This window comes from Macrosteles quadrilineatus, unplaced genomic scaffold (assembly GCF_028750875.1).
Source record: "Macrosteles quadrilineatus isolate MER2022 unplaced genomic scaffold, UCM_ALF_1.0 Scaffold_1__1_contigs__length_201487025, whole genome shotgun sequence".
In the NCBI taxonomy this organism is placed as follows: domain Eukaryota; kingdom Metazoa; phylum Arthropoda; class Insecta; order Hemiptera; family Cicadellidae; genus Macrosteles; species Macrosteles quadrilineatus.
Window position 1 is genome coordinate 197807235 of NW_026542594.1, and position 25688 is coordinate 197832922.

Here is a 25688-nt window from a genome sequence, read left to right on the forward strand (position 1 = left end):
ATGGATAGAAGAAAAGTTTTGATTGGTTGTTGTGGAAGTGTAGCGACAATTAAACTTCCATTATTAATTAAGTGTTTTAAAGACAATAACTGTGAAGTAGAAGTCGTATTGACACAACATGCTCGTCACTTTGTCTCTTTACCGGATATTTCCGCTGAAGTGAAAGTTCACGTTGATGAAGACGAGTGGACTGCTTGGCAGACCCGAGGAGACCGTGTGCTTCACATTGAGCTGGGGCGGTGGGCTGATGTCTTCGTTATTGCACCACTAGATGCCAACACTCTTGCGAAAATGTCCAATGTAAGTTATGGAGCTTATGAAATCAAAAGTCTTTTGGATAGGATTTAGTTATATATTACCTGGCCTAGTAATAATATTTTCTTCAGAAGCAACTAAAGGTGTACAGTAGATTCTCAAATCATCCACAATAATGAGTGGCTGAGTATATGGTTTTCACCGTATGGTTTACCACATGGTACAAACCATGCGGGAATATTTTTTACAAGTGTAAAGAATTGCAAGAGAGCTTCACACTACAAGGTTGTAGCGATACCAGAGACCCGTGCTATCTTGCAGCCGACCACTGCCACTGAACCTGGGACATTGTTAAGCTGTGGCCGTGCGTTTTTTAGGCCTAAATTTATTTTTAAGACAACATTATTTCACCAGTAACACTAAATATTGTATTATTCAAGATAGAATACTGTGGCAGCAGAAAAAAAATGGTTTACTTCAGCTGATGATAATAATGATAGGTATTTAGGTAAGCTATTTTATCATACAGTTAATTTTCAACCTTAGTAAGTTATAAGTCTGGATTCCCTGTAATTTGTCTTGCAAAGTCCAAAATTAACCTTAGTTCCTTTAAAAAAGGTTCAAATACCTGCTATTAAGCAATCCAACGTTGTTGTACACACGGTATCAGGTAACTGATCAGTTAAGAAAACAGACGACGCTAACCCGGCGGAATTTGAGTCCAGACTCTCTTCCTAGGATAGTAAATCCTGATATTCCATTTAATTGATGGTTATTCTCTTACAGGGACTGTGTGATAATCTATTGACTTGCACTGCAAGAGCTTGGGATCTGCAGAAGCCGTTGTATTTCTGTCCAGCGATGAACACAAGAATGTGGAATCACCCTGTGACATCAGTGCAAGTGTCACAACTCAAGTCCTGGGGATACAGGTAACTTACACTACTTGCACTTGAAAGGAGTGTGTGCTTTATTACTCCTTTCAAGAATGAATGAAAAAATATAACGGGAGAGCGTGTTTTTTAAAACTTTGTATGACTTATGACAGTAGTCTAGGCGGGGGGGCCTCGGGCTGGGAGGGGACCTACACTTAAGACCTCAAATGATGCTTTTCTTTAGAAAAATTAATTTTACTGATAATCTGTTTACAGGCCTCATTTTTGTAACCAGTTTTTATCCTCGCAATAGCCGAAAGCACCTGAGGATTGTGCAGTTGAATGATTTTGCCACGATCGCGGGAGTCGATAAAGAAGTTTCCATAATCGCAAAAGATCATCTCTATTTTGCTTTGAACGTAGGAGATGTTCACGATTCCTCCACAAGCGTGAGTAGATGTTCATGATTTCATCGCAACCACGGGAGACGAAGGTTATGTCTCTGTAAATGCGGAAGATGTTCAGAGTTTTGGTATGATCTTAGGAGTCATAGAAGATGTCTCTGCAATAACAATCCTGATGTCGCCTTGATTGTAGGGACGAAGATAGTGTCCCCACGACCAGACAGGATGATTACTTTTTCGCCGTGAGTGTAGGAGAAGTTCTTAATCCTTCCACGAATGCGAAAGATATTCAAAGCTACCCAATTTCGCCCTGAGACTCAAAGGTCAACATTTTTTACCCAACACATATTTAAATAGGATTGCCCAGAGAAAATAGTATTGCCTAATATTATTACAGTAGAACCTTAGTAGTTTGACATTTGATACTTTGTGGACTTCTAGGTCGATGGTGGAAGGGAAGTCGGACTATTGAAATGTCGACTATAGGGAGTAAACGGAGTTAGATATAGCCTACAGGAAAGTATAACACAAGTGTTATATAAAAATCACCCAAATTTATTATACTAAAAAACTTAACAATTTCACTGTTCATTAGCTTAGTCTCAAGTCATTATTAAATAAAAAAATAATGTTCCAGTCAGCTTACACCACAATAGTAACCATTAAATATCACTTGACAAAATAGCTCAGCCCGTGACGAGCTACAACGAGTGTCGAACTGTCGAAGGTTTACTGTATCAAAAATTGTAATATAATTTATTAGCTAGTCGCCCATCCAAGAGTCTTTTTGTCGATTTGCCAAAAAGAAAAGGTCAAGCTCATTGAGTTGAAGCAAGACCACTAGTATTTCTTAACCCCTAGGTTCCAACTGCCGATGAATCAGAATAGTAATACAGTCTAACCTTGATATAACGAACCTCAATATAACGAATTCCTTGATATAACGAATTTTTTTAAATCCCCTAGAACTCTCCATAAGACACAATGTATATTTTACCTCTACATAACAAACAAACCATATCAACGACCTTGATTTAACGAATTTTTCATGATCCCGGATAAAACTAAGACACCTCAATATAACGAATTTATCATTGTCAGAACCTCTACATAGCGAATTTAACCTCTACGTAACGAATTGTCTGCGTCTCTCCCTCGTACAACGAACCCCCCCCCCAACCACCATTATTGTTTTTGAAAAATCAGTTTCTTCATAAAATGAAATGGAAAGGTGACGTCAACGCTTGCGCTAACATTTGTCTGCTCCGTTTTACACATCCCGGCCCGTCTGCTGTCATCGCTGCATTCGCGCTATATGTTACAACTGAGAACTGAACTGATTTCATTCAATGAGGACTGATGACGACGTAATGTGTAGTAAGCTGTGATTGGGTGATAAGTAAATATGGTGAATTGTACAATTTTTGGATGAAGAGAAACCTTAGAAAGAAAAACAAATAGAAGAACAAAGCAAAGAGAAAGAATAGCAACATCGTTACCTTAACATTCCTTTTACGAGTGTTTTTATTATCTTTAAGTTGGCTATAATTATACACTTTTATAACGACTTATCTAATATTTTTATTATTTTCAATATGATTTGTTTAAACTAAGGCAACACCAATGCTATAGTTGATGATTATTACAGTACTGACATTCCTCTGTTGTGATTTAAAGCAGTACTGTAGCCTACCGGCCTATCACGGGCAGTAGCTTACAAAACTCTAAACTGTTTCGTTTTGTTCTTTACGTGGTTTATTGCTATAAAATACAGTATTTGGCTAGGTTTTAGGTGGGTTAGAGTAACCTGTGATTTTAAACATACAGTTTGTAACCGTAACCTGTACCAAGGTCAATAACTAGAAATGGCATGATTGCGCAATGTTAAAGATCCCTTCCCTTTAGTACCCCGGATAATCGAGGTTCTACTTTAAAATGTAAACACTGTTCACTGTAAAGTATTGTAGCCTATGCTACTTTAATTGTGTTTTAATGAGGCCATTGAGGTCCAATCCCGACCTATATTGACTGATGCTGGTTCTGAACCTCGACTTAGCGAAATTCCTGCAAACCTAACCTCAATATAACGAACCTCGTTTTAACGAAATCCTTGATATAACGAATATTTAGTTCGGTCCCTTCAGATTCGTTATACCGAGGTTGGACTGTAATCCAATCTACCAGATGTGACTCAACTAGCTCGGGTCGAGGAAACGGCTAAAAAATTTGGGTGTGTTACTACTTGCTAGCCTAGTTGTTAGCGTCTCGGACTTCGGTGCGGGAGGGATGGACAAGTTCAATACCCGGCACACCCACAAATTTGTACCGCTTTTCCTTAAAAGCGTTAAAACTAACTTTGATTTGAATGAAATTGCCACTAGGGTAGGGAAAAAATTGAGGGGCTACTTTATGTGATCCGCCGCTGGCCTGTTAGATTCCAATTATGGCCCTTTTTTAACATGTATTTGATGTCACAGGTTGTTGTGTTGCTCTTTGTGTTTTTGAACCCCAACAGAGAAGTTAAATATTGTTACAGGGAGATCCCTTGTGTCTCAAAAACCCTAATGTGTGGAGATGTTGGTCCTGGAGGTATGGCAGATGTTGAAACCATCGTGAAAACTGTCTGCGCTCAAGACTGAGGGACCTTTAAGGTTTATACATTCAACATGTTTATACAGGTTTATTGTACTGCAATTATCTGTAAATTACATCAATAGTTTTTAAGTAGTATTTGGGAAAATAAAGCAACCGTTTAATAAAAATAAAATTTGTTTCATTTTATACAAAAATAACAATTGATAACAATATAAAAGTAACAATGCACCATCACAATAAAGAGAATATAAACAATACTAGAGTGAAAGAATATTGCATTTGGTCCCTTAAATTTAGTCATTATTGTGGATATCAATGTTATCTCCTAATGTCAGGTACTATTTAAATATTATTGAGAGCCACCTCATCTCAACACTAAAACAATAAAATACATTTACTATTGTAGTAAACTCAGAGAGCGACCTGGTGTAGTGGTTTAGCCCCCAAGGTCCCAGGTTTAATTCCCGCCAATCTAAGTCATGATAAATGCCGCAACCTTCTAGGCCTAGCCTTAAGAAACGTGTAAATAGCTTATGTCCTAGGATTTGAGTAAATTTAGTAAACCCTGGACCGCTTTAAAAAACAAGCGAGAAAACTTATAACATGTGGTTATGGTCTTTGTGACTTAAATTTGTCTATTCATCGATAATTAAATTCAATATAAATGTAAATTTTCATTGGACCAGCATATAAAAGGCGTTATAATAAATTTTCCTAAGCTAACATAAAAATAGTCTAGGAAAGAAGAAGCCGCAGTAGTTTTTAATTGTTTGTGAAGCCCTCAGATCCTCTCACAACAACGCTGCGCAATTTCATGATGGACTGGAAACAAAAATTTAATACTTTAATACTTTTCAATGAAATTAATCAATCAATCAAAATAACTTTATTCATATTGCAAATGGCGGCGACCATACAAAGTAGGTATTTTAAGCCAAGTATGAATGGAGATGAGTGTAGGATATTAAGTAACAATGAATTATTCAACAGTTTACTTTACGTGTACTTTACAGTCAAAAGCCTGCTAATCGGACACAATAGTTCAATAATATAGCAGTGGTCTCAAAATCTAAATAGCTATTATAATGTTTTAAGGTATTTTAGCCTGTCCCACAGAGTCGAGAGCATTAGTAGCTTGGAATTTTCACTAACCTGGCACTGTCGCAGGTCTCAGACTCCCCCCACCTTCAAAAATTTTACTTTGGGTCAACAATTTTAGCTTGAAGGTATTTATTCAAAATTGAGAAGGTTTCACGAAGGTCATGTCTGATGGAAGAGTTTAACAGATACTGGCCAAAATACTACCAACTCCAAGTTTTCACAAATATTTTTACAGGTTAACATTACTTTCCCAATTTATACCTACTTGGAAATCCAGTGATACTGAATGCTTTCTTTCACCAGTGGCTTCAAGCTCTTTGGCGATTTGTTCCTGAGGTGTGTTTTTCACATCAACCACTTGGCATTCAGATGCAGCATAATGACACGATATTGCTTTGCGGAACCGCTAAAACAGTTTAGTTGGGGATAGAATATTATTAGTTGCTTATTAACACATGGTACTCAAGAAAAATATTATTAGCGAATTTCCCTATAGGGAAGTAGCTATTACCGTAGGTGGCACGGTAAGACCTAGACCCGAGACCGATTTACTTTTTCATTTTGATGTCCCCAGAGGCCAAAAACACCATTCGTTCAAATTTTTATATATGTATATATATATATATAGACATATATATATATATATATATATATATATATACGTCCGTGAACGCGATAACTTGAGTAATTTTTGTCCGATTTTGATGAAATTTGGTTTAAAGGTGTAAAGCGGGATAAACTTGAATGAGTTCGGGAACCAGCAAGATCGGACCATGGGAACGGGGCTTTACGGGGGGTTTATTGGGGTAAAAATTGGTTTTTCTCACTTTTGACCCTCAAAACACAAAATTTCCCGATTTCTCTTTAGACCTTTTTAAAGAGCTTAAAAAAACAAATAATTTAGTATACAAAAGTATTTTTGTTCGATTATTAGTAACGGAGAAAATTAAAAAAATTGTAAATTTAAAATTCCCATGTTATTCTTATGGAGAATATTGTCAAATGTTGTAGTTTGCTTGTTTATGGATATATTTTGATCAAACTTAACAAATTTATTTATTTTGTACTAAGCTATCAATATTTTACTCAAAAACACACTTTATTAGTTTCCTTGTAGCAGTAAACCTAGGTACTCGTTAAACCTAATGTTATTAAAATATATTTAACTGGAAATCAATTCAGACAAATGGAAATTCGCTTAGTCGGCAGGTTTGCTGCGGCGGGGGTATTTTAATTCAAGAGTTGTTTCAAAGCTATTTATTTGAAAAAAAAAACTTTTTAACTTTGAAAAACTGGAGTAGCCTAAAGTATCTAAATAATAGATAAATAACTGTTCTATACCAGTTAGAAATTAAGGAAAAGCCAATTGGCTGATTAGGATTATTATTTACAAGGATAGGGATAAGCTATCTTACCTGGTAGATAGAGTCCAGATTAGCTTTAGTAACACACATAAAACACATACGGTAACACCAAACAGTAAAACTTAAACAGGGACGAATATTTAAGTTTTACTGATTTGTGTTATGTGTTTTGTGTGTGTTACAAAAGCTAATCTGGACTCTGTCTACCAGGTAAGCTAGCAGAGCTACAAAACCATTTTGGTTGTGTGGTACAAACACAATTTTTCACCACACTTTACCCTATTACCACTATTCAACACAATAGTAATACACACTGATAGTCAACACTACTACAACCTTAGACTATTAATACAACTTCCGTATCCAATAGTAAATGCTACAACTTTAAGGGCCCTTTCACACGAGGCCACTGGTGGCCGCCACCGGTGGCCGCCACTGGTTGCCCGCCACAGCTTTAACATTATTTTAAATGGGACCTTTCACACACAGCCACTGTAGTTGCCCGCCACTACACAGTGGCCGAGCAGTGTCTTCTCGCGCAACTGCTAGTCGGCCACCGCCGGCAACTGCAGTGGCGGCAACTCGTCGCGGGGCATTGAATTATATGGGAGCTTTCACACGTAGCAACCAGTGGCCGCCACCGTGGATGAGAGCACGCAGCTACTATTTTGAATCAGTTCACGTGCAGACTGCAAAGACAAACGCACTATGGTTGTAGTTGTTGAGTGTTTTCGTGTTGAATTGTTTGTTTGTGAAAATGAGTGATCAGAAGAAAAATAAAAAGGACGTTGCTGAAAAAGAAAAAGACAAAGGAAAACAACAGAAGAAGAGAATAAACAAAATAATAGAAAACAAAGTGGATACTGATGATCTAATTTGCGAAATTGAAAAGTAACCGGCTATTCGGTATAGTACGCCTGTGCCTTTGCCTTATTTTCTTTATTATCAACGCAAGAAGAAGGAGATGTTCATTGTTCGACAGCATTTTCACAACTACCAGTACAGTGGCTGTAGTAGAGTGGCTTGTAAGTTGCCTGTACCATCCACTGCAGTTTCCTGGCCGGTAACTGGTGGCGGACACCGGTGTCCGCCACCAGTGGCCTCGTGTGAAAGGGCCCTAAGATTATATGAAGAAATAATTTGCGGAGTCAGCAAATATAATAATAAATAGTTGCTAGGCAGCGTTTACAGTAAAACAATTCTATTGCAATACTATGGATACTGATTGTGTATTTAACATGCATTTATGTTTTAAGAAAGTAAGCGGGCAGCTGATTTTGCTGCCCTAGGGATGTAAAAACCTGCTCCAAATGACGATGACAGCTGGCATAGCCAGCAAAACCTTAAGCCACCAATTAACGTTTGTAAATCAATTAAAAACATCATAGTGTGGTGAAAAGAAAATTATGAATGGAATATGTTTACTATTTATTATTTTGCTAAATAACTAACTTAACCAAAAAACCTACAATGAACCATGTTTTATAACCATAAGTAGGATACAAAGGAAAAAGGAATTATTACAAAAGGAATAGAGGTTAGCTAGCTTATAATTGTATTGGGTCAAGCTTGGCCAAATTACTGCCACTGGGTTTCTTTAGTGTATCTAGTAGCCTCTGGACTATAATTTTCTCAGGTAAGCTAGTAGAGCTCTATCCCTTCTCAAATAGTTCCTTACAAGCCAATTGGCATTCCTTTAAAATAGAACTAGTTTCAAACAAAAATAACTTACCTTTGATCGGTTTGGTCCTGATCCATGTATAAGGAGTGGATGGAGAAAAACAGTGTCCCCTTTCTCCATGCGGAGGGGAACCGGAGGCTCCTTTTGTTGGCTCTTCACACCGTAGAATGTCTTGTATGGCCCTATCTGAAAATGAATTTTAAAAGTTAAAAACTACACCTTTTCCACATTTATTCGGGAAGTTATTAATTGTTTTTGAGAATCTTTAGGCCTACTTGTATTTGATAAAACTACAATGTGCAGATGACGGTTTTTTATTTGAGAAATTGAGAATAAACAGGTGAATATTTATTTCTTTATCATATCACAAGTTCTCAAATAGGTACATTTCACTATTTCTAGAATTCACTGCTCTTAAATTCATTTGTTGCCTTCTAAAATACAACTGACATTCATTTGATGTTTTCTAAAATATATTTACTAATCTCAAAATACAATTGATATGTTCTGAAATAAACAAAACCTATCACACTTAAGTGCTTTAAATTTTCCTCGTTTTCCCAACAAAATGTTAAATGTTTTATGATTGTCAAAATGCAATTTGTACTTAAATAGTGAGGTTGCCTTTTCCAGAAAATCCTTTCTAACTGCAGTTTTTAATTAATTGTATTATACATTAAACAAAAGTTGGCTCTGCCAGTGACTTAAAGGTCAGATTTTGAACGAACTAGTTGCATGCACGAGCAACAAGTAGGATTAGTCTTGATTATGTGTAGGAATGTCACTACAGTAGTGGGTGTTGAATGTCTTATTTTCCGTCAAGTCTGCTTCTTTACTCGCTGGCTTATTGTAAAATTGCCTAGTGTGATAGAGCCGTAGTTGAAAATTACCTGGAATGATTCTGTGCCATGTTGGTACAACTGGTTGAGCCTATGAGAGCCAGGACAAACGATAAGACAACCATTTTCCTCATCTATCTGTTCCATGGCTGTCCACGCTCCGACTATTAGGTTGGCCGGCCTGAATGGGAAGTAGAGCAGGTCCTGTGAATGCAAAAGTAGTCATGATTAGACCCATATAAAAATATTAATAAAGCCCTCATAAAAAATAGTGTCTCACTTACTATTTACCAAGACCAGCTGTTTTATTATCCAGGACCATTTATTTGAAGCCCAATGATTAGGAAAAGCTGGGTCTAGTTTCAAACCATCAAAAAGCTATGGTACTAACTTATCAGTTTAGTAACATTACAAGTGTAATTTTCAAATCCCCTTGAATTTTTTGTACCCTTTATCACATGTTTCTGCCAACCTCACTAAGAAGTCAACCTTGATAACAAGTCTTATTTAATAATCCCCATAAGAGTCTTGTTATCGAGATTCTACTGTACTTAGCCAAAATATTAAACAGTTGAAATTTCTGAAAATCATCAGTGTTTTTCATTTCCAGAATACTTTATGGAAGAGTACAAAGAAGATACCTGATGTAAAGGGTGAATCGTAGTGTGTTCTGCGTCTGGCGGCTTGTTGATCAGCATGGAGTGAATTGCTGTTATGTTTGGCCCGGTAAAACATTGAATGTAGTCCAGCAACTAGCAAACATAACAAATACGGTTAACTAAATATAATTTTAACCAACAAATCAGATTTAAGAGATGATTTATTGTGATTGTATCTGATTTTAAAGGTATTTTTATCTTCTAGCAGTCATAACTTGTATTTTGAAAATACATGAGTTGATAATGAAAACACAAATTTATTCAAACGAGTTTGTGAACCGGCATGAACGGACCATGTGAAAGAGGTTTTGTGTAGGGTTTTCTAATTTTTTACTCTCAAAACATAAAATTTCCTATTTCTCTCTAAACAATTTTGAAGAACTTAAACAAATTAATAATTTAGTATATTGACGTGTTTTGTACAATTATTGGTTTAGAAGAAAATTTACAAATTTAAAATTCCCATGTTATTCTTATGGAGAATAAGAAAACTGTTATAGTTTGCTTGTTTATGGATATATTTTGATCGAACTTGACAAATTTATTTATTTTATACTAAGCTATTAATATTTTACTAAAACTACACTTTAATACCCTCCCCGGAGCAGCAAACCTATGCACTTGCTAAACCTAAATATATTTTTTTAAACAGATTTAAGTGAAAATCAAATCAGGCATGTAAGTTTGCTTAGTCCTGCAGGTTTGCTGCGGCGCAGATATTATAATTATGCCAATGATCATTCTTATACATTTAGAAAAAAATTATCAATTTCTAAGACCACTTTTAATCTTATATAAAAGAAGGTGTTACTAGAGTAGCTTGTCATAGCATTTCACAGTGTAGTAACTTTGCAGCTAACCCAACTTTGCACTGTGCAGGTTCGTTTCCTGTATGTGGGCAATCCATATTATGCTTACTAATGTGTCTTAGCCGGTCCATAGCTAAAACAGTGCCCAGTTTGGGTGGAAGTTTACGACTTTAGTGAGTTAAATAGGGATTGCACACAACACCTGTTGCTACCTATAACACTAGTTTAGAGGAGGAGATAGATTTTTCTCTTTGGATTTTATTTTGGCTAAATATCGATGTACTGTGAAGACATAAAATGAAAAAGCCTAAAAAAAACACTGATTAAGAAAAAATGTTCTGCATTAAGATAAAGGTTATTTTTATTTTGGGATCACACATAAAGCATGCCTATCAGTAAAGCTACTATTTCAAATTGTAGAATAAAGGGGGATAGCAGCTCTTAGAAGAAATAGGGACGTATGCCACAGAAGGCACACAAAACAAACATTTCTTTCCCAGGGGGAGCTTTGTTAAGTGTAGGGAATTTGTGAACTTTCTTTCTCTACCAGTAGCCTACTTCTTCTAAGGTACCGGTAAGCTAGCTGCTATCCTCTTTTTTCTGACATCCTTGCCTTTCCTTGAAGAAAACTAGTCACAATTACCTCTGGTAAGGAGGTGTACAGTGAGAAGACTTCATCGTAGAGCAGATCTTGTACTTTATAAATGAGATGTTCCCCAGTGGCACCAGCCTTTAGCAGGGTCGGTTCTTTCATCAGAAACATTCCACCAGCCGGGCTCCACCCAGTGCAAACATCCACAAAGTGATCCCTGTGTGTGTGTGAAAATGCATTGCAACTCTATGAACCTCAAAGGTGTATAACAACCGAATTTAATGTATTAGAGAGAAAAGAATTTATAAAAATAAATACCTCTGCCTTAAAAAATAAGGTTGCCAATGACACAGAAAAATAGTACACATAAAATATCGAAGGATTATACAGCTATAAGACTGACTAATTTTGATGTTTGCCATATAGATGATTTCTCATTATGGTCAATGAACCTCTTAATGTGTCATGAATAATAATTTTCAAAAAGGATCCGTCCAAATCATATTGTTTCCAAAAGTTCACACAAAATTTTGATAATGTTCCTCTAGAACCAATAAACAATCCAATCACCTCAATTTTCAAAATTTTAAAATTTACAGTACAGTAGTAAATACTGATTATTCCTATTTTGATATAACATATAATAGATATAGGTAGTCAAATTTATTTATTTTATCCTAAGCTATTAATATTTTACTAAAAACACATTTTAGGACCCTCCTTGTAGCAGCAAACCTAGGTACTGTATTTGTTAAACCTAATGTTATTTAAATAGATTAAAAATAAATAGATAAAATAGAGATTAAATAGATTAATCTATTATTTTAATAGATTAATAGATTATAGATTGATCTTTTTACGATTGATTCTGTTAATAAAACATTTTTGTACTATGCTGTTTTTGTGTCCAATGATTATTAATGGACACCATTTATCACACCATGCCAACAAGGGACTTTGCTTCAATATTATTTCAGCTAAGTTTAATCTCACACATATGGTTGCGACCCCAACCATGAGCATGACGTGTTCATAGTTTGTTTCTTGTCTACGATTATTGCTTGAATGTATTCAGAAGAACAGTTTTTAAAAGTAAGAAAGAATTTTTAGTAAAAAGCCTACACGTAAAGTACTATTTCATTTCAACACCAAACATTCAATAATATAGGCCTACTCACAATTTTTTGATAATATAAGAAAATCTTTCTTCCTTAAGTTTTAAACGATGATACAAAAAATACTATTCATTATCAATCTGGCTTTGATCTGTTCCCAATCATCTTCACTAAAAGAAAAATCCAAAATCAAAGCACAAACCTGCATTGGTCGAGAATATCATCATTGACCAACTTCTTTATGACAATATATCCATTGTCCTCGTAAAACTGTCTTTGAACTCTTGTGAGACGAGAGCTGTTGTGTGTATACTGGAACTCCTTGTCATGGATTAGCGGTAATGAGGTAGAACATGCCCTCGTTGACTAATATTAGCATTTAAGGGTTTAAATAGCCTATAAATACATGATTGCATTGACAAGGGATTGATGATGGATCACATTTTTGGACATGGATTTTTGGAGTGATGGAAATGGATTTTTAGATAACCAACATGGTTTGGATAACATTTCTAACTAGACCCATCATCCTATCATTAAATCTGTTTTGGCTAAACTTTTATCCTAAAGTATTTAAAAGATTATAGGCTAGAATTTTGGAAAGGCCAATAAATCCAAGGGGTCCTAAATCCTTGCTTTGTATTTATTACCAGTGCGGCGGCCGGCCCCTTGTTCTACCTAGTCCACACTAAAGGACTAAGTTTAGGGGACTAGGAAGCCTAATAACAACAAATAATTCTCTTAAGTATTGTAATCACGAATTAAACAATGTAAAATTTTGGATTTTTTGATTTATCTAAAAATACCGGTTGATTTAATACCACATTTCACAAAAATCAGTCAATGTTCAGCCTAGGCTACACAGTCTAGGTAAGTTACTTATTGGTTTTGTACGCAGGTACACCTCCTTGTAAAATTTTAGCTCTCATGTCCTATCTATATAATTAATACGCTACACGAAAGTTTGTCGGTTGAACTCCTCTGCCATTTCTTAACCGATTTTATCCATTGACGTCTCATTGGAAAGAGCGTGTCGCGTAGATTTGCAAACTGACCTTACATTTTTGAAAAAGTCCCTTGGGCTCTGCCCCAGTGGCTTTGAAAGTTCCCATGTTATCCTTATGGAGAATATAATTGTTTACATTTTGATCAGCTGTTTAGTTTAATTGCTGTTATTTATTCAATTCAATAAAACGCATTGAGTACGTTTATTTACAATTTGAGTTTGTGTAAACATAACCCCCAAGACGGATCGTGTTGGTATGGTTGTATCTTAAATGTGTGTATTTTTCGTTGTTTTGTGTCGCTATGACGGATGTTGTGTCTTTTTACGGATGTTGTTTTGTAACGGATCGTGTTAACATGATAATTACCTAAATTTGTCCATTTATCGTTGTTTTGTGGAGCTATAATTTGTTTATTTGTTGTTTTTTCTTTTAAATGCCTCCGACGCGACGACAACGAAACATAGACAGGAGGCGTAATCGTGATGACGACCGCAGCTACAGAACAGTGGCGCGTAACAGACTTAACTCATCACAGTCAACACATGAACCTGGACAACCTCAACTATTAGGTTACAAATGCGCCCTAACGCTGCCCCAAAATGACTTTTCTTTCTCAATTGGACCTCTGTCAATGACCTGTGATGCCTGTACAGCGAGGCATTTTGAGAAGGAGAAGACCGACAGGAATGCTTCTAATTTTTCCCTGTGTTGCCACAAGGGTAAAGTATCTTTGCCACCATTTATACCGTCACAATTCATTCAAGAGCTAATCGAAAACATTCATCATCCGAATGCTTCTATTCGCAAGAAATCACAAAATTACCTCAAACACATTCGCTCTTATAACGCTGCTCTTGCCATGATCAGCTCTGAAGCTAAACTAGACGAATCCTTAACAAACGGTGTCTACAACTTCAAAATCCACGATACGTTCTATCACCGCGTCGGCACTCTTGCACCATCACCTGGGCAAACTGCTAAGTATGCACAAATTTACATTTACGATGTTGACACTGCCATTCAGCAACGAATGCGAATGCCTGCCAACCAAAAGTGTGATGAAGCCTTGATGAGAGAGTTGACATCGTATCTTGAAAATGTAAACCCTTTCGTTCAGTCATTCAAAACTATGGCAGAATTAAGTCGGGACGAAAATGATGGCGTAGAAACTGACATCTGTATGTTCATGAAGAGAGACCGAAACGACGATCATAGAAGATTCAACGATGCCGTTCAAACTGATGTGGCAGCTATATTTAAAGCTGTAGATGGTGCACCACCTGGCGAGCGCAACCTTATCATATGGCACAAGTCTCATGGCGTTCGAAGAGTTTCCGTTTTGGAGCCATCCCTTGACCCACTGGCTTATCCATTGTTGTTCCCCCATGGCGATTCTGGATGGCACATTGACTTGACTCACGATGCCCCCCATCAAACAGCTGTTCGTCAAAAGCTAACCATGTTACAATATGCATCATACCGTCTTGCAATTCGCGAACCATTCAGCATTTTGCACCGTTCACAAAAGCTTTATCTGCAATGGTTGGTGGATATGTATGTCAGGATAGAAGACACACGACTAGAGTTCATTCGGAAGCAACAGTCACAATTACGAGCTGATCTCTACCTCAACATAACCGACTTTGTCAATAGAAGGGCAGGAGAAGAAAATGTTCAAATCGGCCGCCAAGTCATTTTGCCGTCATCTTTCATCGGCTCACTACGTAATATGAATCAAAACTACTTAGATGCAATGGCAATAGTGCAAAAATTTGGGAAGCCATCGCTATTCGTCACCATGACATGCAACCCGAAGTGGCCTGAAATCATTGACAACTTAACAATTGGCGAGTCGGTACATTACTGTCCAGAATTAGTCGTCCGCGTCTTTCATTGTAAACTGAATGAACTTATTGACAACATTACGAAAGATCAAATTTTTGGCAAAGTGGCTGCTCTGATTTATACAATTGAGTTCCAAAAGCGTGGACTCCCGCACGCCCATATCCTCATCACTTTAGACGAAGAAGATCGTATCCGCGAGGTGGATGTTATCGACAAGTATGTGTCTGCAGAAATACCTGATATTGAGCTACATCCCTCTCTTCATGACAAAGTTAAAAGCCATATGATACACGGTCCATGCGGCTCTCTAAACCCAAATTCAGTTTGTATGAGAGATGGCCAGTGCAGCAAGAAGTTCCCAAAAGAATTTTCCGAGTCAACGCAAGAGAACCACAATGGGTACGCAACATATAGAAGGCGTTACTGTTGATGTTCGTGGTCAGTGTTGACAACCGCTTTGTTGTACCTTATAACCCTTTTCTCCTGCAAAAGTTCAACTGCCATATCAACACTGAAGTTTGCAGCTCTGTAAGGTCAATCAAATATGTGTATAAATATATATACAAGGGTTACGATTGCGCCAACGTACAGTTCAGTCGTGACGACCAAGCGCAGATCGTATATGATGAAATTGACTCTTTCGTCAGTTGTCGTTATGTGGGATCTACAGAGGCCACTTGGCGCATTTTCGAATACGAGATGCGTCACCAATCTCACAAAATTGAACGTCTTGATTGTCACTTACCGCAACAACAAACTGTATACTTTCAAAACGGCAACGAAGCTGCCGCAGCAGCAAATCAAAAGCAAACAAAACTAGAGGCATTTTTCAGACTTAACCAACAAGATTCTGATGCTAACAATTTACTCTACATTGAAATTCCGCAAAATTACACATGGGACTCTACCAAGAAAGAATGGCGTAAACGGCAGCGTGGTGGACAAAAGGTCGTAACGCGCCTTTATAATGTGTCGCCAAAGAATGTTGAACTTTTTAATTTACGTCTCCTGCTACTACATGTCAAAGGTTCGAAGGGTTTTGAAGATATTCTTACAGTTGATGGCATACTTCACGAAACATTCTTGGCCGCCGCTAACGCAAGAGGTATTGTGTGTAATGACGACCAGTGGCAAGACACTATTGCCGAAGCGACAACATCGCAGTCTCCCAGACAGTTGCGTCAACTTTTTGGAGTTATTTGTGGTATTAATATACCCGCAAATTGCAACGCACTATGGGAACAGTTCAAAAACCATCTGTGTGAAGACTTGCTTCGTGATATGTGCTCTGAAGCAGCGTATAATTTGGGTCTTCTTGAAATTGAGGATATATTGATCACTCACAACACAAGTTGTGCTGAGTTAGGGCTTCCAACTCCGAACCGTCAGTCAACAAACATAGATAGTTACGACGTAATGGAACAAGGCGAGTGCTTCAATCATATGTTCAACATGGCCAATGACGAACAAAAAGCAATCATTACAGAAGTTATTGGTGCTATTGAAAAAGGACAAGGCGAAAAAGTGCTCTGTCTCACTGCGCACGCTGGCTGTGGAAAGACGTATGTGCAAAAGACGTTGCTGTTTTATTTACGTTCAAAATGTCTTGACTGTCTACCGTGCACATTCAGTGGCATAGCGGCAAGCTTGCTGGTGGGAGGCAGAACATTACACAATCAGTTCAAATTGCCTATTCCTGTCACTGAGTCATCGGTATCATCTATCAAAGCTAATAGTGCTGTTGCCAATAGAATCAGGAGTTCTCAGCATTGATTATAATCGATGAAATCTCAATGTGTCCGATTTACGCGTTGAAAGCAATCGACCGTTTGTTACGTGACCTATCAGTTCCCGAAAATCGCGAAAAAATGTTCGGAGGCAAAGCCGTTCTCCTATGCGGGGACTTTAGGCAGACGCTCCCTGTTGTACCCCACGCTGGGCAAACAGCTACAACTGAGCTATGTGTGAAATCTTTAGAAGAGTGGCCACGAATCAAACAGCTCACGCTTACGCAAAACATGCGTGCGCTGCCATCTGAGCTTGACTTTATAAGCTTCCTCAAACAAATTGGTGATGGGACATATCCAATTCATTCTGATCTCGGCGATGATATAATTGAACTTCCTCAGAACGTTATCTGCTCAGGAGATATTATTGACGAAGTATACAATGACTTTGACAGCATTATAACAAGCAACACTATAACAGACCGAGCAATCCTCTCTACGAAAAACGAATTCTGCCATTCTGTAAACGAAAAGATAATGTCAAGGATGCCCGGAGAGTTCACGACTTATTACAGTTTTGACAAGATTGTAACTGATGACGTTTCGGAGACACTGAATTTCCCAACCGAATTCCTCAATAGCATTGAATTGAGCGGATTACCTCCTCATAAATTAAAACTTAAAGTCAACGCGGTCGTCATGCTCATAAGAAATTTAGACACTGCTAAAGCACTGATTAATGGTACCCGATTGAGAGTGAAGCATTTATATCCACTCACTATCGACGTGGAAGTTCTAACCGGAACGTCTTCGGGAAATCGATTTCTCATACCAAGAATCCATTTACGTCCTTCTGATGCAGCCCTCCCCTTTGCCATGCAACGCACGCAGTTCCCAATCATACCTGCGTTTGCTATGACAGTCAACAAATCACAAGGACAGAGCATTGGCAAAGTTGGAATAATACTTGAAGAGCCTGTCTTTGGCCATGGACAGCTGTATGTAGCCTGCAGCCGTGCACGATCGTTTGAAGGGCTGAAATTCATGGTCCGTGACACAGAAAAACAAGGCCGGTTGAGAGGTGATGATCGAGTGTTCACTCGGAATATAGTATTTAAAAATGTAGTATAACCATTTACAGTAAAATGTTTTCAATTTAAAACTAAATTTTGTGTTACATTTGTTATGATGCATCGTAAACCTATGTATACTGTATTATAAGCAGTCCACTATGCAATAAGTGCGCTATAAAAGTGGTCCAGTACTATAGCGCACGTATTGCATTGTAAAATATAGTTTCACGTAAGCGTGCACTTAGGCTCATGAAAAACATTGTAATATTATGTGTCGCAGACAAGCACTTTCTGCATGATAATATATTTGAAAGTGTGTGTATATACTTCAGTGCGCATAAAATAGCGGAAATGGTGAAATTACGCCATGCTAAGATAAAAATGGGGATATTTTGTAATAGCACTCTGATAGGCTGAAAATGGTGAATTAATGGTGGATCCATGCACTGCATGTAAATGTTTTGAGATTGCCATTTCAATTATTTATTGTTCTGCTAGCGTAGCGCACGATTCCGTGTGCTCGGGTCCACTAGTAATTATAGTTGTATGTACCTCCTGAATTCAAACATACTTAAGACCTATGTTTTTACGCAAATAAATGTTAGCCTACTAACTTAACTTAGGTGATCGATCATGGTCCAAGTATAAGTTAGCCCTTTTTGAGGTCTGTCATGACAGTACCGGTAAGGTAACTGAGGCCAAATCAAGTCACTTCACTAAAACTAGATTTAACTTTAAAAATACCTTTGCCCAGTTTTAACTCACCTCATCAATTCTTCTTTCATATCAGGATTATTTCCAAATAAATTAAAAATCTCAAAAGTCATCCCAATTTTTAAAAAGAAAGGTGATAAAGATAATATAATTAACTATCGACCAATCTCACTGTTATCAAATATATCAAAAGTTTTTGAAAAAATTGTATGTAATCAGTTGACAGAATTTTTAGATAACAATTACTTCTAGATGATATTCAACATGGCTTTCGAAGGAACCGGTCAGTGACAACAGCAGCAGCAGATTTTGTTAGTGCCATAATTGAGTCAGTAGATAAAGGGGAACACACTTTAGGGATATTTATGGATTTATCAAAGGCCTTTGATAGTGTTAAATATTCAACCTTAATCAAAAAACTCAAATCATTGGGCATGTCTAATAAGTCTTTGGAATGGTTTACTTCATATCTAAACAATAGATTTCAATGTGTGGAAATTACTCATATTTCACAAAAGAATAGAGTTTACAAAATTGTATCTGATCTTCAGCCAGTAAAGTATGGAGTACCCCAGGGTTCCATATTAGGCCCTCTTTTATTCATTTGTTATTTGAAAAATATAGAATCAACATTAACTAATATCAAAAGTAGTCTATGTCTATATGCTGATGACTCAAATTTAAAAATATCTGGGAAAACCACGGAACAAATTGAACTTCTCTTAAATATTGAATTGGAAAACATAGAAAATTATTTTAACCAATTAAACCTTAAATTGAACATAAATAAAACAAATTTTGTATATTTTAGAACACCTCAAAATAAATTCAAACATTACCCACAGTTGGTCTTTGAGGGTCAAATTTTAGAAAGAAAAAATACTACATACAAATTTTCTTGGATTGAAGATTGATGAAACCCTGAGTTGGGATGATCACATAAAAGGAGTACTTTCCAAAATCAATTCAGGGATACATGCTCTTTCAAAAATGTCAGGCCTTTGTAATACTGAAACTTTAAGGGTAATTTATTTTTCATTCGTCCATTCACACATATCATTCGGTTTATGCATCTATGGTTCTGCAAACATAACTTCTTTAGATATGATTTTAAGAAGCCAAAAAAAAGCTATCAGAAAGATGTTAAAACTGCAAAAAGATGAATCTGTTGTAGAACACTTTAAAGGCCTAAAAATTTTAACAGTTTATGGACAGTACATTTATGATTCAATCATCTACGTAAAATCCAATCCTGAAAAAGTTACTTTAAACAATCAAACACACTCTTACAATACAAGAAGTGGGAATGAAATCCAGACTGATCAACATCGAATTAAAATTTTTTGTAAAGAAAACAACCTAAAATGGATCCAAATTTTTGAAATACATACCAAGTTATATTAAAAATAACAACAATTTAAATTCATTCAAACGTGCATTAAAAAGTTTCTTGACTGAAAGAGGTTACTCACTAGATAATTTTTATAGAGGTGCTGGTTAGTTAGTTTAATTTAATTTAGTCCATTTAGTGCTGATGTTTAAAACCATTCTGTAACTTAAGTTCTTTCTATATTTTAAGAATTTGTACTATTAATTTTATTTTATTACATATTTAATTTTAGGGCCTATGTTACAAATATTTTAAATGTAATATAGGCTATTCATTGACACTATTCAATGTACCAAGCATGTACAGATGACGAATAAAGATATTTTGATTTGATTTGATTTGAACTTAGGCATATTTTAATTACTTACTTAGTAGGTACTTTGAAGTGTTTTTCTCTAAATTTTAATTGTACAAAAACAGTCTGTAGATAACATAAACTAATAACTCGATTCATTATAACCTAAACTTTACCCTACCTACCTACCTTCAAAGGACAATAAGTTACAGTCACGAATTCGCATAATGCCTGACCGTCACCCTGACATGATGCCTTACATCAAAAGGAGTTTGCAAACACTCTAGAGGTTTGGTTCGGTTAGTTTATGTTAGAACACGGTTTAATTAAGTAACTTAACTTAATTACAAAACCGACAAATATTTAACCATTATTAAGAATAAAATACCGGTAACAATACCAAATTAGCCTAAGTTACTTTAAACATATAGAACTGTGTTAACTTATATTGGGCTTGGATTTCCCGTATTATAAAGGGCGGTGGAAGACGTTGTACAAACAAGAAGTAAATATGAAAATGTCAAAATGGATACCAAATTCATAAAAGGGAAGTGTTTACAACAAAATTTTTAGTGTTTATCATCAATACTTCACGTAAATCGAGTGTAATCAGGTGATTTTAAAATTGCCGATTCACAATTAAGACTAATATAGTTGTCACTTCTAGTTGCTTGACTATGTTTGAAAACGATCAGCTGCTGTAAGTTAACTTGCGTCTCAGTTTCCTGATCAGGAACCGATGAGAACCTCTTCTGCGAAGGAGTGGGGAGTTGTGGGAGAGCCCCTCACGTCAACTTAAAAAAATATATAAAATTAGTTTTATAATTTTTTATTTATAAAACTATTTTTTAGTAATAAAATTAATTTTTTAATTATTAAATTATTTTATAATTTTTTATTATAACTTAAAATTTAACTGTCATAATCTACTTAGCCCACGATTACTAGAAAAATACCGGTATGGATCATAAGCATAAACAAATGACGTTTTTGGCCCAAAAAAAACATTATTTAACATTGCTTAAATGGAACTGTCAAAACATTATGTTCAATGCTATTAGTATAGGATTCGGGCCAATAACGTCATTTGTTTATGTTTATGATCCATACCGGTATTTTTCTAGTAATTGTGACTCAACCTAACCAACCAAACTTGCTGATAATATAAAAAAGATAAAAGATAAAAATCTAAAGGTTTAACTTACTACTTAGTTTAAAAAAATCTGTTCATAAAATAAAATGATAAATTCTTCAAATTCTAACAAAGGATGTACTAATTAATAAATAAGTAATCCCAATCTAAGCAAAATCATTGACAAAAAGTTAAAGTTAATGCCACCGGTGCAATTCGATCTGGATACCTCATGGACATCAATCGAGTACCGTACCGTACACTAACCACTACGCCCCGAACACCTATAGCTTTACTTCGTATCGTTGAGGTAGGCCTAATGGTGTTCCCTCAAGAGAAGAGTGACGTCACTTCCCCCACTCCTTCGATATAGAAGTTCTCATCGGTTCCTGACCAGGAAAACGAGAGGCGAGGCCTATACTGTTGTAAATTAGGCCTAATTCACTATCCACAGTGAATTGCACTTAGGCTAAATGTAATTTGTCATGTACCTTGTTTTTAAACGTTGTAAGTTACTACGTGAACGGTGATATATTCAGTAGTATTCAACTGCAGTAAAAATAATGGTAAGTTAGCCTATATTTGGATTCAGGAGGTAAAAAGCTATAAAGTAAATCAAGATGCCAAAATTAACTAGGTGGCGTTCGCAGATGCATCCGCAAAATTGAGCGGAGCCATCAAGGGTTCATGTAGAATTTACAAAAGAATAGAACTGTACACACCGATTAAACAATATTCTGTAGAACGTAAGCAACGATTTGCAGTAAAAACAGTCGTCATTGATGCATGCTTTGCGGGTCTAAAGTAGCATTTTTACTCTTTAGGAAATAAAATTTGTTTTTAGCCTCTATGGAGTAAAACTCAGCTGTTGTTAACTCAATTGTAAATTTCTATTGTAAACGATTGAATACGTATCGAAATATGTAACGACTCGTGCTTCATAATCATTTTAACCTACAGTCTACAGTGTCTTCCCATAGATTTTAGGATTGCAGATACATTAACGTAATTGAGTAATTGCCAAAGACAGTTCCCACACCCTGCACTGCAAGCCTTACTACTTCCTTCACCATTTCCTACGTCATAGACCTGTTTCCTTCCCTTCACATAGCATTGAAGTATTAGATACATTTATCTAACTGCCCAAACGGTTCCCTCACTCTGCACTGTCAGCCTTTACTACTTCCTTCACCACTTCCTACGTCGTGGGGCCTGTTTCCTTCCCTTCTCATAGCACTTTAGCATTGAAGATACATTAATCTAAATGCCACAGACGGTTCTCACAATATTTTCATACTTTACTACTTCCTAAACCACTTCCTACATCGTGGACCTGTTTTCATGACTTTCCATAGCTATTTAGTATTTTAAATACGTTAATCTAATTGCCACAAACATTGCCCACACTCCGCACTGCTAGACTTTACTACTTCTTTCACCATTTTCAATATCGTGGGCATGCTTCCATCCTTTCTCATAGCATTTCAGCATTGCAGATACATTAATCTAACTGCTACAACGGTTTCCAGTTTCCATATTCCACACTGATCACCTTACTACTTCCTTCACCTCTTCTTACGTCGCAGACCTGTTTCCCTCTCTTCCCATAGAATTTTAAGATTGTAGATAGCCTACCAAGATACATTAATCCAATCGTCATAAACAGTTCCCACACTCCAAAAAACTCGCCTTTTACTACTTCCTTCATCTCTTCCTACGTCACGGACCTGTTTACCTCCCTTCCCTTAGCATTATTGGATTGCAAATACCTTAATCTATTGGTCATAAACAGATCCCACACTCCGGACAACTCGGCTTTACTACTTCCTTCACCACTTCCTACATCACGGACCTGTTTCCCTCCCTTTCCATAGCATTTTAGGATTGCAGATACCTTAATCTAATCGCCATAAAAATGTCCCACAAATTAAAATGTTGTTGTTAAAATGTTGTTTAATTGTCATAAAAATGTGGAAATGTCCCACACTCCGATAAACTCTTCTTGACTACTTCAATCACCACCTCCTACATCGCGGACCTGTTTTCCTCCCGTCCGATAACATTTTAGGATTGTAGATACCTTAATCTAATAGTCATAAACAGTTTCTGACTATTTCCTTCACCACTGCCTACATCGCGGACCTGTTTCCCTCCCTTCCCATAGCATTTTAGGATTGCAAATACCTTAATCCAATGGTCATAAACAGATCCCATACCCCGAACAGCTCGCCTTTACTACTTCCTTCTCTACTTCCTACGTCACGGACCTGTTTCCTTTCCTTCCAATAGCATTTTAGGATTGCAGATACCTTAATCTAATTGTCATAAACAGTTCCTACACTCCGGACAGCTCGCCTCGACTACTTCCTTCACCACTTCCTACGTTGCGGCCCCGTTTTCCTTCCTTCCCAAAGAGTTTTAGGAATGCAGATACCTAAATCTAATCGTCATAAAAAGTTTCCACACTCCGGACAGCTCACCTTGACTACTTCCTTCACCACTTCCTACGTCGCGGACCTGTTTCCCTCCCTCTCCATAGCATTTTAGAATTGTAGATACCTTAATCTAATCGTCATAAACAGTTCCCACACTCCGGACAGCTAGACTTTACTACTTCTTTCACCATTTTCAATATCGTGGGCATGCTTCCATCCCTTCTCATAGCATTTCAGCATTGCAGATACATTAATCTAACTGTTATAGATCAAGAAGTTATTTATGTTAGTTATGATTTTGTTATATACGTCTTACATCCAAATGTTGCGAAGTAACTATATTTAGAAGGCCTAGAACCATGACGTCACCAATGGGACTGAACGAGGAGATCGACAGTTGAAGTAATGCAGCAGGTTAGTAACAAAGCTTTATGTTTCTTCTCTTGTGTGAGTCTAACTGTAATAATGGCGACGAGGCCAAGTTAACCGAACCTGAATTTTTATACGCGTGCATTGAAAAGTTTCATTATTTTGTTGGTACGGAGTTTAAAAAAGTTATTTTTTCTTTTCGTTTTCAGCATATTGATATTTTATGTTAGTGGAGTGGAGAATATTACACAATTCATGAGTTGATGAAAACGTGGCACCGTTTTCATGAAAGTTTGTCTGTTCCTGAAAGTTTGTCGATTCATGCAAAAAGTTTGCAAATATCTAAATTTTTCATATGAAATTTGAAATTGAGTTAAAGAAAAGCCTGGAAATATGATTATGGGAGATGTTATGGAAACATTTGAGTTGTAAAATATTGAAGATATACCTAGATTGGCAGGTTAGGTACTTTGTCATCCTAGGCCTATGTTAGCCTAGGCCTTCTGTGGGTAGCCTACCTACTGGATCTAGAAGCCGTAAGTTGTATATATTATAATCTATCTATATTATAGTCATTGGGAATCCTCACAGTCTACAGCCATTATATCCTGGCTTGCTCACTACTGGTATATGACAATTACGACAATCTCCAACTCCGTTCAGCATTTCATAACCACCAAACAAGGCAGCACGAGCTACTGGATGTGCCTAGGGTTAGGCTTGCAAGATCGCAAAGGAGCTATAATACAGTGGCAATTCAAATTTTTAATAAGCTGCCTCACTCGATCAAGCGTCTTGGGCGTAAACTTTTCATGAAGAAGCTCGTCCCTCTCCTTAAGTCAAGAGCGTACTACTCTCTAAAGGATTTTTTTGAGGATAGTTTTCCTGAATTGTCTGGCTAAACCGCATATCCACATGCCAAAGTAATTGTAAATATATGTTTGTATCTACTCAAATTCAGTTTGTTATTATGTATTTTTGTATATATTGAAATTCTGACGCCATCAATCCCTTATTGGGTAAAAGATGAAGACACGGTAATAAGGTAATCTCTATTCAGTGACTTACTGTCAGATGGCTGCTAAACAAGTTATTGGTAAAATTCAAGAATTTAACAAGGACTTGGAACCTTTTGAAAATTATATTGAGAGGCTTGAATTTTTCATGAAAGCCAATGATATAAAAGATAATGCTAAAGTCCCTTTATTTATGTCTATTATGGGACCTGACCTATATTCAGTGTTAAAGAACTTGCTACTACCGGATAAACCGGCAGATAAAACGTATGAGGTTATCATAAAAACTTTGAGGGATCATTTCATTCCTAAGAAAAATGTGACTTACGAAAGGTTCATGTTTAATAACAGGACTCAACAAGAGGGTGAGTCCATCTCTGAATTTGCTATACAATT

General features: G+C 36.6%; 2 protein-coding genes across 3 annotated transcripts in view; one reads left to right on the forward strand and one right to left on the reverse strand.

Annotated features, from left to right (window-relative positions):
• LOC128993916 (phosphopantothenoylcysteine decarboxylase) lies at positions 1-4291 on the forward strand. The gene is made up of 3 exons (XM_054418025.1): positions 1-300; positions 1042-1187; positions 4071-4291. Exons 1-3 carry the CDS (start codon positions 1-3, stop codon positions 4171-4173), a joined length of 549 nt encoding a protein of 182 aa, XP_054274000.1. The 3' UTR covers positions 4174-4291.
• Positions 4286-25688, reverse strand: part of LOC128993900 (phytanoyl-CoA dioxygenase, peroxisomal-like) — a 26245-nt gene continuing 4842 nt past the window's right edge. Inside the window, exons 2-8 of one of the 2 annotated variants that reach the window (XM_054417999.1) lie at positions 12492-12601; positions 11226-11391; positions 9756-9866; positions 9166-9318; positions 8327-8461; positions 5496-5636; positions 4286-4951 (exon numbers count right to left, since the gene is read on the reverse strand). In XM_054417999.1, the coding sequence (XP_054273974.1) occupies positions 4892-4951; positions 5496-5636; positions 8327-8461; positions 9166-9318; positions 9756-9866; positions 11226-11391; positions 12492-12601 (876 nt within the window). In that variant the 3' untranslated portion in view covers positions 4286-4891. Of the gene's footprint in view, positions 4952-5495; positions 5637-8326; positions 8462-9165; positions 9319-9755; positions 9867-11225; positions 11392-12491; positions 12656-25688 lie in introns of both variants that reach the window. The other variant, XM_054417989.1, reaches the window with a different exon arrangement.